Source organism: Cystoisospora suis (assembly GCF_002600585.1).
Source record: "Cystoisospora suis strain Wien I chromosome Unknown contig_67, whole genome shotgun sequence".
Taxonomy (NCBI): Eukaryota; Apicomplexa; class Conoidasida; order Eucoccidiorida; family Sarcocystidae; genus Cystoisospora; species Cystoisospora suis.
This window is the reverse complement of record NW_027152869.1, coordinates 1663-17858: the sequence shown is the minus strand read 5'-3', so window position 1 is coordinate 17858 and position 16196 is coordinate 1663. Positions and strand designations below refer to the sequence as shown.

General features: G+C 52.3%; 2 protein-coding genes across 2 annotated transcripts; one reads left to right on the top strand and one right to left on the bottom strand.

Moving 5' to 3' along the window:
* Nucleotides 1-973: 973 nt before the first annotated feature.
* Nucleotides 974-3408, bottom strand: CSUI_000136 (uncharacterized protein). The gene has a single exon (XM_068060370.1). It carries the CDS (start codon nt 2325-2327, stop codon nt 1251-1253), a length of 1077 nt encoding a protein of 358 aa, XP_067927655.1. The 5' UTR covers nt 2328-3408; the 3' UTR covers nt 974-1250.
* Nucleotides 3409-4443: 1035 nt separating this feature from the next.
* Nucleotides 4444-12819, top strand: CSUI_000135 (uncharacterized protein). The gene is made up of 9 exons (XM_068060369.1): nt 4444-6344; nt 6849-7793; nt 8072-8158; nt 8720-8792; nt 9480-9536; nt 10066-10245; nt 10406-10570; nt 11682-11762; nt 12439-12819. The coding sequence occupies exons 1-2, from the start codon at nt 5810-5812 to the stop codon at nt 7157-7159; spliced, it is 846 nt and encodes a 281-aa protein (XP_067927654.1). The 5' UTR covers nt 4444-5809; the 3' UTR covers nt 7160-7793; nt 8072-8158; nt 8720-8792; nt 9480-9536; nt 10066-10245; nt 10406-10570; nt 11682-11762; nt 12439-12819.
* The last annotated feature ends 3377 nt before the right edge of the window (nt 12820-16196 follow it).

Below are 16196 nucleotides of genomic sequence, written 5' to 3'. Positions count from 1 at the left end.
TCCGTAGTGTGATGGCGTGAGGGTGAACCGCTGCAATTCGGGGCACTGGCGAACCCTTAGTATCTAGTGGCGCCTGTTGCTGTGCAGCGGGCACTACAGTAACCACAAACAGGGAAGGAATCCGGGGAAAATTTCGTGGTGAAAACTTCATGGACAGTAACTGGGGTCCTCGCAAGTCCCGAGCTACGCGATAGCGGGTCAGCCCCACGCAGGCACCTTTGGTTTCCAGGCAGAGTGTAAGAATAACGGGTCTAGGACAGAACTCCCTTTGGCGCCTATGTGACGCACCTCAACACATGGGTCGCTCAGCGGAGCTATAGCCGCATGCTGATCTGAGCAACCTTCCTAGGATGACTGCGTACACCTCTCCGTGGCAGGTCAAGGTTCTTGCCGGTGTGCTACCTAAATCTCGGGTTAACTGTCGTCTGAGCCTTAGTGCCACGTGGTTTGAGGCTAACATCGAAACTAGCCCTGCAGTGGCTCATATCAGGTGAGTGACCCCAACGTGCCACCTGTTCACCAGCAACTGATCAACAGTGTCATAACGCCCCCAACGCCTTGTCCGGTGAATGTGACACGATTGGCGGGCTCTGTTCCCTGTCATTCGTCTGAGAGCCCCCCGAACAGAAAGGCGGAACTACTGGGGTTCTCGGGCGGCGTTTCTTTCTTCCTCTCTCGCTCATGCCCTCGTGTCCGTACTATGGCGAACTGAATTTATAGGCTGAGAAACAAAAGTTTTGGCGGCGGGATGCTCCACGCCACCATGGGAAGGCTCTAAGGCATTCGCAATCTTCAGGTGAATCAACACACGGACTTTTTCATACGAGTAGTGACAAAAGGGCGCTCCAAGGGGCCTCGTGTCGTGAACGGTGTTTGTGTACCTGGCCTAATTCGACGAGCCCTGTCGGTACAACAAGGGCAAAAAGGATTTTTTCTGTTGCAAGACAGAGGGACAACCGGAGCCAAACCGAGCACCGGTATCAAACGGTTGTTGATATTAGCAGGTGTCGTGTATAAAGAATGACGATGATCCAAGGGAGCTTACGGTTCTCTCCGCAAAAAGAAAATCCAAAATCTTCTCACGTGCGTGAGAAGCGACGGGTGGCGCCTTGGTCGCCATTCAAACACCGAGACAGAAACGAAATCAACGAGTTTTTTCGCTTGATGTTTTCACTTGCCCAAATTAATGTACTGCTGCCAGCCAGTTCTTCCTCTTTGGAGTAGTAGTGTCCCTCATTACCCTGTCTGCACTATAAGAAATCCATCGGAAATTCTTCTCCAGACAGCTGGACAGCCGTGTTCGAGGGAAGCGGGATCAAAGGGGCTACGAACGTCCCGTGGCAGAGGATTAATCTTTTCCCTGCGACATCGAGTACCGCCTCCAGCGCGACTAGCGAGTCAACGCCGATGACAAAGGGGAAAGACGGAGACGCGGGACAGTGAGTAGACTGAAGCGGAGTGTCACGAGAAGTGATAGAACCCGAGCCTCCTTCGACTGTATCACGACAAGTAGAACAGCATGCACAAGAAGCACACAAGAGACCAGGGGACGAGGAAGACACAGCGGAGCCACTCGAGGCGGGCGCAGTGCGAAAAGAGGTCACCGGATAACTCCTGGAAAAAGAGGGGAAGTTTTCCGAGGACGAAGAGGAATGGATGTCCAGTTTCGCTGAGCGCGCTGCAGTACTGGAAGAATATGCAGGGGGAGACGTAACGCATGGAAGCGTAGACACAAACGAATCCCCAAGGACAAACGCGTCGCAAACAATAGGGAGAAAGCACTTACTAGTCGTGAGCGAGTTCGAACCTGAGAAACAGTTACTCTCACTCTCTTCGTCGGCAGATCTTCTCCGTACATCCTCTTTCGTTAGCACCGAAATGTTTCTTTCCTCATACCCTTTCGTGTTCTCTCCGCCCACGTGGAAACCGAAGAAACGAACGAGGAGATCTTCCACGCGTCCTACAATGCGTGAAGGGCTGACTGCAAACGTGCCACGAATTTCACGCAACAGTGGCGGACTGTCGAACTCTTCTTCTTTTCTCTTCTCTGCACCCTTCCGGTCTGTCCCAGTTACACAGCCCGGTTGTTTCTGTCTTCGCCGGTCAACTAAAAGAGGATCAGTGTCAGGTGGCGGAGTTTGCGAGACCTGGCGAAATGCCGAACAGGGGGTAGGGTAGTAATGTGTAGCTGTACCTCTGATAGTGCGGTTGACCCGCAACTTGAGGAGATTCACAAGACTGGGAGAAATCAGTGTTACTTCGGAACCGCTGTCCACCAACGCCAGCACGCGTACATGGTGCACGCACAACGCGACAAATAGCAACATCGGGAGGACGAACAAGGCGGGATGAGAAATAGCGCTTAGTCAACGCGAGGACGAAGCAACAACCAGAGAATCGCTCGGTGCGTCCAATCACACCGAAAACAGTTGAGCGCGATAGTAGAATAAAAGCCCCTGGCAAGAGAGCAAGGCAACACTAACGCCGTCTACAAGGAGCCAGGAAGTCGACATTCTGTCGCTCGTGCTCGGTGTCAGAGGTATGCCTCTTGCGTCGCGACGGTAACAGGTGGAGAAACAGCTACACACTGCCCTCTTAGGTTCGAATTCCTCGAGTGCCGCAGAGGAGACTTCACAACAATAACTAAGTCTTACTTCGCAGCAACCAGTCGATGAAGGAGGGGCTGCAGACAAACTTTCCGCGGAAACAAGGAATGGAACCTCCCTCCTTTTGCGTAAGACACATAGGCTCGTCGCCACTGGGCTTTTCAGAAAATAGGTACGTACCCGGTCTCCGGTGTGGTAGAGGTTACGGGGTACGACTCTTTGAACGGTTTCTGCGTGACACACGAAAGAAACATACAACGTGAAAGTGTTGCAAGCTGAGCTCCGTATGGGAGAGACCTCGCGCTGTCGCAAGGCGGGGACACGCCGATAAGATCGTCGAGAGCTGCCCCAGTAAGACACGCCAAGGCGGGGCAGATAACGGGTGTATTGGAGGAAAACGCTCCCACACGAAACAAGGGAGTGGAAGACATCTGTAGAACAAGTTCTGGGTGAAACGGAGGAGCCGAGACGAGGATAACACAAGCATGCAAGGATGCGGTCCACCGACCCTGGACGGGCTCGCCTCTGGAGGAAATGGAGTCAAAGAAGGCTGGGCGGGAGCCGGCCCTGTCCCGCATTTTTTTCGATCGTTCGAGTCGCAGGATGCCAGTGCATAGGAGACGGCTGGTGGCGGGAAACAGTCTCAGTCTCAGACAGCCGCAGCGTGCGCCCTTTACTTTTCTCCCTTCTCCTTTCTCCGGAAATCCCTCCCTCTTTTTCTGCAGTTGTCAGTAGATAGATCAGTAGATAGACTAGGTAGATAAATTGAGGGTAAAAGTCAACGATAGATAAATAAATCTTGTTTCTTTCAAGTGAGGATATGAGTCGCACCGGAGCTTCTGCTATTCGCTTTTTAGCGCGTCTGTTAGTGGGAAAATGCCGTCTCGTGATCTGGCGACTTCGTAGGAGGCAGACGGGGTGCGCAGATCGTCAAGCGACATATCATATGAGTCGCACCGGAGCTTCTTCTCTTTGCTTTTTAGCGCGTCTGTTAGTTGAAAGATGCCGCCGCGTGATCTGGCGACTTCGCAGAAGACAGACGGGGTGCGCAGATTGTCAAGCGGTGTATCAAAAGAAACCCTAAGCCCTAACCCCCTGGAACCCCCGGGTTTTGCCGAGCCTCGCATGGTATTCCGACTACTTCACGTTCTTCGTCAGCTCTATGCTACCGCGAAAACAAGTCTGGCTTCTTTCGCTCACACGCAACGGCCAGAATCTCTGGTCGTTTCTCTCACCCCTGTGATCTCCGTGAGACAAAAAAACGTGCTCAGAAAGCGGATTGTCAGTCCTTAACAGGTTACTCTCATTGTCGCACTGTGTAGCGTAAGCGATTCTGTAGTTCGCCTCCGGTGCTGCATTACTGAGAGCTCACTAGTGGAGTTGGTAGTCTGTCGTCAGCGGAAGGCGGTTTCCAGGGGTCGTTTCGTTTCTGCGTGAAGAAGGCACCGACGAGAGCAGTCCGTCTGGAAACGCAGCACTGATCTCAGCCTAGTGTCTCTACTTCACAAGCGCCCTCGTGCGATCTACCGAGTCCGTAGTTCCTGTGAAAAGAGACACATGGTTGAGAGCCCAACTACCTGGCCGGCAGTACTGGGATTGGTGGTCTCCCCACCCGGTGAAAGGAGGCATTTAAGGCCACCACCACTTACAAGGAAACCAAGTGGATGGGGAGCCCCAAGATTTACCCAGGGGCTGCATGCCTTCGGGTGGCGGCGAAGTGGTATCGGTTACTTCGTCATGGGGGAGCAGGTGCGGGCACCTGGACCAGGTGTTAAGCGAAAAGGGGATGCCAGACCCGCGCCGGGAGCTGCAGACATGAAACTTCGGTCGGCGCTAGCGAGTGTGCAGCGTTTGAAAACAGAAAAGCTGGTAGTGCTGATTAGCTCTGCGCGCCATAGTATTGTTGTCTAGCAACTTCCGGAAAATCATAGAAACGGGAGACATAGATGCTAGTTGTGCTCCGCTGTTCGATAACGGTTGCTCGCGTGCAGCACAAGAAACATTCGGGGAAGAGGTGCAAGTCAAGTTGGAGGCTTTGAAGTAGACCATACTGCGGCAAGGAATGAGTTATATAAGAATGCTGATGGTTACATCAAATCGAACGGCGAGACAACTGTACCCTTCTGCCCGTGTGCGGCCGAGGAGCATGCAAAACATAGGTTTGAAATCCCAGAAAGGGTGTGTTCTGTTTGACCAGCTGTTCAAGCATGCTTCTCTGTCTTCGGACCTTAGCGAGCGCACAACACAAATGTTTCTACCCTTGCTGTAGACTTCTCTTCCACACTGTTCAACAGGCAAGGAGCACTCGAAAGAAACTATTCAGCAAGCATCTCTTTTGGTAGATGGAGCCGAGAACCGGACGGTTTTCCTTTTCTTGTCCCGAGTGACGCAGTAAGTGTAGCGAGCTCCCTCCTTGTTTGTCGCTCCCACGGGTTTCCTTCAGACATTTCCGCGAGTCTACCCCGTGTGTCCGGTGAAGCACAGTTGTCTTTAAGTACAGCTACTTACTCTACGGTGTATTTGACGGCTAAAGAAAAATGTGGCGTTGTCTGCAGACGTCTGTTTTATGATTCTGACTCCAGTGTTTCAGAGTGCACGTTCTGCGTCGATCCGATGCTGTGTTGACTCCCCCTGTTATCTTGAGGTGGCGCAGTGTCGCTCGTAATAAGCTACCGAGGTTTGTCTGCCACCAGCTCCGAAAGCACTCCCCCTTTCCAAGCCTAAAAGGGAACTGCTGAAGGGAGGTGACTGCTGATGTTGTCGAAGCGCAAGTGCATAAGACATACGTCCAGAGTCTTCACATGTCCGAACAGTACTCGGCAAGGAACCTGGCCACTCACCCGCTTGGTAGCAATAAGTGGTTTTCTGAGATCTTTTCCCCACGTATTCTCTCTCGAGGTTCGTTGCGCGAGGAGCGCATATGAAAAGCATGGACGAAGTAGATAACTCCCGATGCGATTTATCCAGCGAAGTAGATGAAGTGGAAACGTAGCGGATGAGGGAGGGCTCGCCCCTGCAGACGATTTCATAGTGCTGGTTTCCAAACTGATAATCTCAATCACTATCGTTTTTTTCAACGTCCTATCACTTGGGGCGTGTAAGTCCATGGGGAGAGGAGACTCCGTCACAGAGGACGCTCGTCCCGTAGCGGCCGATTTTCTGCCTTCTCAGGCCAATGTCGTTTTGGTTCCTTGTTCGGCTTCATGAAGAGGGCTCGATCTGCTGCGACTCCAGCGGCGTGCTGTTGTCCCGACACCTTTTCGTCTTTCCGTGTGAGGCCAAAGCAAGGTTGCAACGTGGCGTTTCCGCCCTTGCCGCGCCTCTCGACAAACGAGATGCTCTCGACTGTGTTTGCGCCTTACCCTAGGATACTTGGGGGACAAGGAACGGTGATACGTTGTGTCTTTGTGAGAGGCCGTTTCCAACTAGAACCAACTCTAGGCAGCAAACTCACTTTGCCCCGTTCCTCTTCATCTCCCTCCCTCTTCACGTCGTCGCCTTCTTATTTCTTTCTTCGTCATTCCTCTCCTCTTTTCGGCCCCCAGCGTCTCATTCGACTGTCTCCTTACTGTCCGGTTTTGAGAAACGAAGTTAGAGGGGAGACGAGAGGATTCATTTCTTCACGTCAGTCTTCCTTTAGGTCAGTCAATAGAAGGACTGACGGTAAGACACATCCTCGTGGGACGAAGGCCTCTCTCCGCCGTGAACTACGCTTTTTTCTCTTCGCTGTACACCCAGGTCAGTTGTTTTTACTGCCTGCTTTCCGCCGAGAAGAGGGTTCCGTCACTTTCGTTGTGGGTCTGGTGTCCGGTGTTGCTTCTAAAGGTGTCCCCTCTGTAATAAAGTGTACTTCTATACGCATATACGTGAGGACACCGCACAGGCACCCTATATATAGTGCGCGTACTTGCGTATGCTCCGCGTGAACCGATACTGGTACGACCAAGGCTTTGACAGTCCCCGTAACTACAGCCACCGGAGACGAAAATCGCGTACTTCAACGTACGAGGAGGAGGGGGCCCAGGCGGCGATTACCGCTCACCAAGGAATTTGCGATCTCGACGGTACATGGATTGTGCATGTGAAAACATCTGAATGGATGTGTACATCCAAGCCTCTTCCAGTCTGGAGCCAGGGGTTCACGTCACTTAGCGGGCGTCATTCTGGGCATTCCAGTTTCTCCTAGAATCATCTTTCAGCGAAGTGAACTCGCAGATCTCTTTCCTTTCTCCGTATTTGCAGATCAGACTCACAGTTTTCCGGAGGAGGCGCGAGCATCAAATTCTAGATCGCTTTCTGAACTCAATGCCTATATCGACAAGCTTGAGAACCTCCTTACATCGTCGATTTCTCAGTCATGTTCGACATCACCAGGCGCCCCTGCTCTTGCTCCAGGAGAGCCTTTTGTAGGCAAGAAGCTCTTATTCTTTGTTCCCTACAAAACCGTATCAGGGAATGTTCTCGAGGCCAGGGTGCGGCCCGTACACGTACATCTGAGGTCAATTGGACTGAGCCCTCCGCGCAGCGAGATTGAGAACCTAGCAGAGGAGTGAGCACCTGCTGGGGTTCTTGTTTTCGGGAATGGAGGGAAGAGGCGAGCTCAACAAATTCCAAGGAGGGGTTTCGTTTCAGTTTCCTTGTCTATGGCCAGTACAGAAACTGCGCGCCCCTTAATGACGTGAAAGTCCCCATCTGTCCACCGCCTGTGCTGTCCAGAACGTGTATGAAAAGGAAGTGCGGCTTCAAGCGGGCTGGGAGTGGCAACAACGCAGGTGAACCTTGCCCCAGGAGCTTCCCGTTGCGACTTGAATTTGTATGCGTAGACGCTGTCCGGCACCCGAATCCGTGCGTTGTACTTCTTTCTTGCAGGGGCGAACGAATTTCAAAGCTTTCAGTAGCCGTAGTCAAAGGATCAGACGCATATTCGTTTGTGCTTCACCCTTCTCCAGGTCAACTCAACCAACCACTCGGACTGGATACGCCCCCGGGGATGCGAGTGGAAAAGACCTCTTACTGTGGTAGAGTCTTTGTTTTCCTGCTTGTGACGGGCTATACTTGCAGTCTCTGTGTTTCTTTAGTGAAGGCGGTAGAGGCACCACTCCCGCCGGCAATCTTCAGCAGTTGCGATGAAACTAAGCCTGCGTTCGGCGGCCCTGGACGCCTCCTAACCTCCAAACACGGGTGGAGGTGAGAGAACGGACCAGCCTTTTATCATGTGAACCTCAAACTCTCGCCATGACCTACCAAGGTGTGAGGGCGGAGGGTGGGTAGAAAAATATCTTCGGTCTTCTGTCGCGTTGCTGTACAAAAAAAATGAAGGGAACTGGAGGCTCAAGAGTACAACCGCGGCTCTCACGGGGAAGTTATAACCGGCCATTATACAAAAGAGTCGACTGAACTTCGAGGGGAGGCCAGGCCCTCACGGGCATTCTTCTTGGTAGATGTCCGGTGTGTGCTGTCGCCAGAGATCGGCTGCAGAGGCTGTGGGAGGCTCAGACGGAGAAAGTTATGTTTCGCGCAGCTCTCTACCAACCACATGAAAAGTATACGAGGTAAGGAACATCCGAACACTGGGTAGAGCGACCCCGACGCGTGGGTGTCTGCCCCCAGGAAGTGAGAAAAGATGAGTGTAGGAAACGGACGTCTCCATTCCACTCCTGGTCGAGGAAACAACGTTCAAACTTTTCATGGTCCTTTCCGCCATGTACGCATATGTATGTACATGAATCTTAATGTATAGATACGTATGCGTGTGTGGTTCCGGGTATGCGTATGTACACACCTTCATGTATCCATATGTGTGTTCTTGTGTATATTGAGACACGGGGCATGCAGCGTACTCACTTCACAATCCAGTTGAACCCGTTCCCGACGGGAGTCACAAGTGTCTCTTGAACTGCGCGCCTAAGCCTTTCCGTACGCGTTTGGGCCGGTGAGTTCCGCTAAGAATAAAAATACAAGTGTCGGCGTTTGGGCTACGTGCCAGTGATTGGCATAGGGGAGCAGCTCTGGGAGAAGTAGGAGGGCAAAAGTATAGAATGTTGGTTCAAAGCTATTTTCTTGTGGAGACAACCTGGGATGAGACTTGAGGCTGCTGCTTCTGTTTCCTACAGACGTGCCTATCTGATGCAGCGTGTTTCTAAGCGTTTTGAGGCTCGCCTGCTGCGACGAGCTTTGGCGCTGAAGGTCAGGACTGGATATGCGTCGTGTCAATCCCGCGAGGGGTACTGCTTGTTTAGATGGGGATTCGCGTTTTGACGTGTGGGTCACGTTAGAAGAATAACAGTGGGGTGTGAGCGTTGTCATACACAGGAGGACATACGTAGCTACTTGTCGTTGTACAGCTCCTGTAGTATTTGCGTGCAGGTCGGTGCGTGCACGAGTTTGCAGAAGTATCCTGACTAGTCTCCCTCTGCCAACCTCTTTGGCGATCGCTCTCTTTCCAACATTATTCGAACGAAGAACGTTGGGAGATCTTACTCAAACTGTCGCGGGAAGAACCTGTGTCAGCGTGCCTTCCGGGTGAACCGCTCACTGACGTCCTATTAGGGAGCGTACAACTATAACTCCGATAAAAGGGAGACCGGCCCCTGCTCTTTTGCACACTAGGTCCCTGTTTCGTTCTCAGAGTTAGCGCCGCTTCAAAGGATACGCGGGTACGCGACGAGGTGAACTGCCGTGACATACCGCAGAAAGGTGCATGCTGCTCCAGCGAGAGAAAGGAGGTGTTGCGTGTCTCTTTTCACGCATTTTTAGAGTCAGAGCTCACTGTGAATCTTTCAGCATCACGACAGCGTGCGTAGCGAGGCTGCGGGGGCGGTCCCCTCCAGAGCATAAAAGACTGTACCGGATTGTTCTGTATTTCTCTTTCAGACACGCCGCCTTCGGAAAAAGCGTCTGCGGCAGATTGGACAGAAAATCGAGGCGAAGGTAGAGAATTAGTGGTTGTGTTGACGGCTGATGTGTGCACCTGACGCTGCACCCGTCTCTGCGGTGTGTATATGAGTATCTGGACTGTGTATGGGGACTTACTTCTAGCGTGCGGTGCCGCAGTCCTCGGAAAAAGCGGGCGCTGACGAACCTTTCGTTGTAGTTGTGTTCGTAGATTTGCACAGTCTCGGGAAGAAGCACTTTTGCGAATCAGTTCGTTACAGTACATTTTGTACCTGAAGGCCATAATCCTCTCAGTTCTCTGTGTGACTACGTACCCATGCAGCTTGGCATACGCGCAGGTCTACTTCCGCAGCCCAGGAATTTCAATATATCCGGTAGTGTAGGTGGACGCTGCTTTATGAAAAAAACACATCGAGAAGATGGAGAGTGGTGGCCCTCCGTACTGTGCTGCTTCGAGGCTCGGACAGTTAGGCTATTACGTGCACGTTTCGCCTCTTAGAGTGATGTATATAAGGTTATAGTGTTTCCTACGTACCCGTTTGTTCCTTTTCATGTGTCGACACAGAGCAGAAGCAGCAGCTGTTGGTCCTTCAGTTGTGGTGAGTAGGTTATGGAGTTCGGGACAGAGTCGGAAGAAGTCCCTGTTGAGCTGCAAGAACACCTCCGTGGTGTGGAAGTAGTTGAAGCTGGCTTCCATCCCGACTTCGTCTTTTTCCATCCTTCCCTCACGCCAGAACAGAAAGAGGTAGGCCACGAGTGTGCGGCAGCAAGGGCAGAGGGACCCGGGGGAGCCTAGCTTTTTTCGACGGTTCGATAGTCAGTCGTGGTGTTTCCCGTCTTACACGGATGTTCCGTGGGTTCCGCACGCGGTTTTGCAAAATTTCCGTCTTACTCCACTTTTTTAGGAGGGCATTGCCCGACTGTGCGGCAGACGGGGCGTGGAACGAGAAGCACATGCATGGCTGCTGAAGAGTCTTTTGAAAGAGCTAAGACGCCGCCCTACACCTGTTCCGGTCGTCCTTGGACCAAGCGGTGACTTCGTCGCGTGCCGAAAGAGAGGCCTGCTGGTCGTAAGTTTGCAGAGTGCAGACAGAGAAACAGGCCAACCGTTGTCAAGTCAGCGGGAAACAGTGACTCTATTGTGCGGAGGACCCGCATCAGAAGAGTGTTCACGTATACCTTACTTCGTACGATGAGAGCCTTGTTTCAAAAGCAGAACCGTTTCTCGAGATTCCGGTTTCCTGATGAAGCGTAGTACCGGTCAGCAGCTGCACCTGTCACCGTACACAGCACCTACCTGTCTGCCTATCTGAAGCTGTCATACGGCTTCGAAAAACAGGAACGTCGCGGTCGCCTCGCAGCCGCCCTTAGTCGGGTCGAGAGCAAGAGTGGATCGTGGCTGTTTTTTTTCTTCGCTTCGAGCTTCTGTGGCGTTGTTCCCCGCTGTCTCTGTTAGTCATAAGAAAGTAGAGTATGCAGAAGTGGTGTTTTGGTCGTGCATCACGAGGCTCGCGGTCGTGATTGATAACGCAGCATAAGGCCCTCTGTAGTTGCTTCTTCCTGTCGGCGTGGGCGACAAACACCCGGTAGCGTCTGGGTTTCACTTCCTGATGCACACTGGGCTTTGCCTTTCTCGTGCATACAGTCCTGATACGATTCGATCCGAGCCTTACCATGGCGGCGCCCGATTGCAGACACCGTCTTCATATAACCTTACAGTTTTACCATGCGTGGCTTGGCTGTCTCTGACAACCAAGTAGTATCCTGCAAGCGACCTTTCATCCCCCTGCAAGTGACCCGTAGAAGCGCGGCCGCTGTCTACCATCTCCGCCACTTTTGCACACCGGACGAAATTCTTACTGCCACTGCCTTACATTATGTCGAGCTCGGTGAATCGTAGAAGACCCGTCTGGCTTTTGTTTTTCTTCTTTCTCTTCATTTTGTATTAGCAGTGTCGACCATTTTGTTTTTTTTTTTGACGGGTTGAATTTTCCTGGGAAACTGTAGCTCGCGGGGCGAAGCTGCAGAGAGGCCAGCCACCCGGTATCCACATATCTGCAAGTTCGAGTACGTGTACTTACACAGTGAACAGCGTGAAGAGAAAGAGCAACAGCACGTGCTCTGAAAAATGAAGCAGAGTGTGGAGGCGAGGGTCCTGTGGTGTTCCTTTCTTCTGTGTAGATTCCGCATGATTTTGACGTCTGGCGTCTTGCGGATTTTCTCGAGGAAAATCTTGACGGAGTACGCCAGGGGCGCGAAAAAGTAAGGACTTTTTCTCTGGCTCATAACACCTCTCTTGTACGGGCGATACCTGCGTGTCCACTGTAAAGAAGAAACCTTCCGTGTGCTCAGGACGAGCGCTTAAGAAAAGAGGGCACGACCACTGACGGGACAGTTATCATCTCAGGATACAGAGTTCACGGCAGTGAAAGAAAAGCCGCACGCAAACACCAGTTCCGACAGCTGGTGTAATTAACTAAAAGACGCCTTTTTTTTCCCCGAACAGCACTCGGCAGGAGGCTCGCTTGTGGATTGGTCTGTTGCTTACACAGCCGCCAGACAAGCCGCGAACTCCTGTGTCCCGCAGACGGCTTGCATTCTTGATATCTTGCGTTTGTTGAGTTGGGTTTCGTCGACTGTTGGTTCCCGTAATGAGTGTACTTTCGGTCACTTGACCTGCGGAGAAGCCAACCGATATGCTTTCGAGTTCAGCCGGACCACACAAATAATAGGCCCTCTCTACGCATCACGCAGAGGAAAGTCGTTCCCAAGGGGCTTTCCCCAGTGTTGAGTAGAACGTTCTGTGACGATATGCGCTCCGAGGCTACTGAAGCAGGCAGCTGCCTTGTGCCCAAGTCGTCCAACTTTGCCAGGGTGACAAGCTGTGCATGGTCCTGAAGGGGGGAGTTCGTAGGACCCTGTCATCTCTTTCTCTCAGATACTCGAGGAAGTCAGGACGATTTACAGTGCGTCGGAGCAACATGAGAGAGGCCCAGGTGTTTAGCCAAGGTTCCAGGGTCTCCAACTTCGACACTCCGACGTGGGAAACAACTCGACCGAAACGTGCTCTGCAGCCTCCCCAGCTTCTTTGTATCAAGGAGGCGCTGTTCCTTTCTTACATGGTTGTGGATGGTCGGTACACGAAAACCGCGTCCTTTCTCCATTCCATTTTGCAGGTGTCCCCATGTTTGTCGCCCTTCTGTGCGATGGTTAGTGTGGTCCAACTGTGTTCGTGTTCAGTATTCGACCACGCCAAGTGGTCAGCACTGCAGCTTGCCTTCTGAAGGCGACCTGATCTTGATCCGCCACGGAGAATTTGCGCGTCACCTCTACGTCCACAGTATTATCAAGCCTCGATGAGAATTCCCGAGTGCAAGTGTCAGAAGCTTTTTGACCGCGGACAAACTGTCTTGGTAGAGGAGGAAAGACGTATGCAGCAGCGGTGCTGAAGCTCATAAAGGTCTGGAAATTCCAGCGGCAGGTTTCACGACAGCGCGAAACGCAGGATACGATCAGAACCAGATATTGGCGTTGAAACAGATCCGTCCGCAGCCGTCTGGCGCGCCCTCGTGGGAAGGAGCGGCAAGGCCATCACTTTGCATTTGCTCAAACACCTATGTAGCCGGTCTTAACTAACGAGCGGGGACGCTTAATCAGTCAGCGCTTGAGAGGGTGAAAAACCCGCCTTGCGAGAGTCCTGGTTGTGTGGCGATCACTGCACACGGCCAGATGGACCCCAACAGCGGTAGAGTACACGGGGAGGTCCCACGGACGTCTCCGGACCTGCGAGACTGTTACACACAAATGACGGACGTCGAATCCTGCCGCTAGGGGCAGGGAGAAGGCTTTCAGATTTGCGTTGCAGGTGACGTCTGCACCCTGACACCACGTGATCAACACTTTGCGGCCACATTAAGCAGGCGACCAAGTGCATTGCACAAACGAGCGTCCCCTTAATGGTACACGACACAGTGCAGGAAGAGCGCGTTTTGCACGAGTTCGGGTTACGGGCACCGAGGATCGAACCCGGGATCTTCTGCGTGTAAGGCAGACGTCATAACCACTAGACCATGCCCGCGTCGAATGTTGGTATCTACTGTTGCGTTCTCCGTCTATGGTGTCTTTCTCAAGGCTCAGTCCGCAATTTTTCAGTACCTTGTTTCTACCGTTCTTCCACCTAGAGGAAGTTCGCTGCCAGGAAGATGACTGGAGCCCAGCTGCTCGATTGAGAGATGTGAAATGAGCCACAGCGCAGCTCAGGATCTGTCTCGAAAGCGCCCCGCGTCCGTTGCGTTTCTGAGTGCCGCGTGTCCGTAGCTGGTGTACTGCTCTCCTCGTGTACCTCTGACACGGAGTGACCTGGGATTTGAGGCGCATTGAGCGCTCGCGGCTAGCTACGTGTGGGCACGGTGAATACACGTTTGATAACGGCCAAAAGCGACGCTCACACATGTACTGAAGGAAAACGCCTGTGACGGAGTAGTTGTCTCCCGGCACGTAGCGAATACCAGGAACGGGTTCCGGCCGCATTCCAGTGGCACTCGAGTACGCCCTGTAAGTGTATACCTTACCCATGACAGGTACGTGAAAGTCCGCAGGAACTCCCTCAGCAAATTGGTGCAACTGAACAATTAGTTCTTCTAATTACCACGGGCTCTTCATTGTAAGTCCTCTTCTCTAGAAAGGAGTGACGGACCCAGTACTTCTGAGCGGTGCTTTCTTTTTTCCTGACTGTGACCTCCAGTCAGTGAGCAACTCGACGACGGGCTGTTCCACGCAAGCTATCTCTCGTGTAGTAGTTCTTCCGACGAAGGAACTCTTTGCTTCCTGGTGACGCGTTCACTTCAATCGCAACAGTTAGGTCCAGTTCCTCGGTGAATGTAAAGCGCACTACATAGATCAAAGGTTGTGGATAAGTGATCACGGCGCAGTGTCATGAGTTGATCTGAGGCTCGCTTGGGCCGACTCTCACTGGTCTTTGGTTACGTGACTCGTTCGGCAAGCTGTAGTGTAGTTCGAGTTGTCCCGGAGAGAAAAAGCTGTTTTCTTTTTGGCTGTGTCCTAAATGGTCGCACAGGAGAACTAAGCATGTCTGAGTATTCCTATGGACCTATTCTCCAGGTCGGGGCCTCTCACTTTTTCTCGATGGGGGAAGGTGAAGTTCCTACAGATGGCAGTCGTGCGGCGGAGACAGAACTCCTCAGGATCACCTGTGGATCTGGTTGTCTATCTTCTCGTTCACCTGGTCCATGAGGTTTCGTTTCAATACTCAGCCGACTAGTGCGCGTCTCTGTTGGTGACAGTGATACGTGTCGGGCCTTCGGGAGAAGGAGACCGATTGACTCAAGTTCTTGTAGCAACCTTCACATGAGGTATCAGGTCATGGTTTGTTGCACCCCCAGTATTTGCCGGAGATCGTTTGTTTTTTTGCCCTTTCCTTTGAACGGTGTACGATGTCGCCAGGGGGGAGGGTCACGGGCCCGTCGCATTATTAACGACTCGTCTGCGTTGGTATAAGTTTCAGATCGTGAAATGGGTCCGCCTTGAGAAGGCACTTCTTTCATTCATAATGAGGGAAAAGGGTCTAAAGACAATGCCATGGCTATATCTCACGTGAACTAGTCAGACGTGATGCCTGTTATAGGCCTTTCAGGGAAATCTGTGATGTTTGTGTTAACGATATGATAAAGACAATCATTGATCAGGTCTACAGAGGGAGAAAGGTCAAGTTGTCCGGTAGCGAAAAGCACTCACAAGCTGACTGAGTAGAAAAGAGCAACTAGACTGCCGTAGACCTGACTATCTACGAATTAGTCGAAGCTGGACCAAGCGGAAACATGGGCCCGGGGAGCGACAAGCAGCTAATTGCATGCAGGGACGAACCACCCGCGAGAAGATCGGGGTTGGCTAGTCGGAGAAAGACCCATTGAAGACGAAGAAGGTCGAGGGAAAAGGGAAGTTCCGGAGAGAGACGGAAAAAAAGAAGAGGAAGTTTTCAGGAAAAGAGAGAAGAGTTTTGAAACGTTTTGGACCACCCGTGGTAAGAGTCCCAGTGATTCCCCTTAGTGAGAGTCGAGTGGGATGTGACCTCAAGTGTTCTGGTGTGTCGAGAAGTTCGAGGGTGATCTCGTCAGCGTGTGAGGAGGACCCAGACAGGCCAGACCTTAGTGCTTTGTGACCCGAACAGTGTGTCCAATAATTTACGGAGTCAATTACACCCCTTTTGCGTCTATTCTATGGAGAGGCGAAGTCCTCCGCAGTGTCTGAATGTCTTTGATCCGTGATGTCTACGACCGGTCGTAGACACTAGACCGAGAAGACCGTGCAGGAAGGACTCCAACCCGGATCGACAGACCCGATGAACGGAGCGCAGAGGTTTGATCCGTGAGCCTCAAACTCGTTCCGCTACGGCGTCCCGGTGTAACTAACCAGCCTGGATTGAGCAGTGGTTTCGGCGGCACATCCGCACTCCGACTATTGTGTGTGTGAGCTGTGTGAAACCCTGGCGCTGGATCTCAGGCCTAGAGTCGATTTGAAAGCTCAGGGGAGAACAGTGACAAGGCCCTGCCACGAAGAAAGAGAGACAACGCGTCTTCAGAGCGGAAGAAAATCGTCGGACCAAATAAGCCGTCGAAAACGAAGAGCCGGCCGAGGGAGCCAGGGATAACACAGCGGAACTGTAATAATGTTGTCGGG

Bases quoted from the DNA above. Each gene is read 5' to 3' on its own strand.
- CSUI_000136 (XM_068060370.1), bottom strand. From the start codon at position 2,327: ATGTTGCTATTTGTCGCGTTGTGCGTGCACCATGTACGCGTGCTGGCG.
- CSUI_000135 (XM_068060369.1), top strand. From the start codon at position 5,810: ATGAAGAGGGCTCGATCTGCTGCGACTCCAGCGGCGTGCTGTTGTCCC. The intron at 6,345-6,848 runs GTCAGTTGTTTT...CCGTATTTGCAG, and splicing joins TCTCTTCGCTGTACACCCAG to ATCAGACTCACAGTTTTCCG.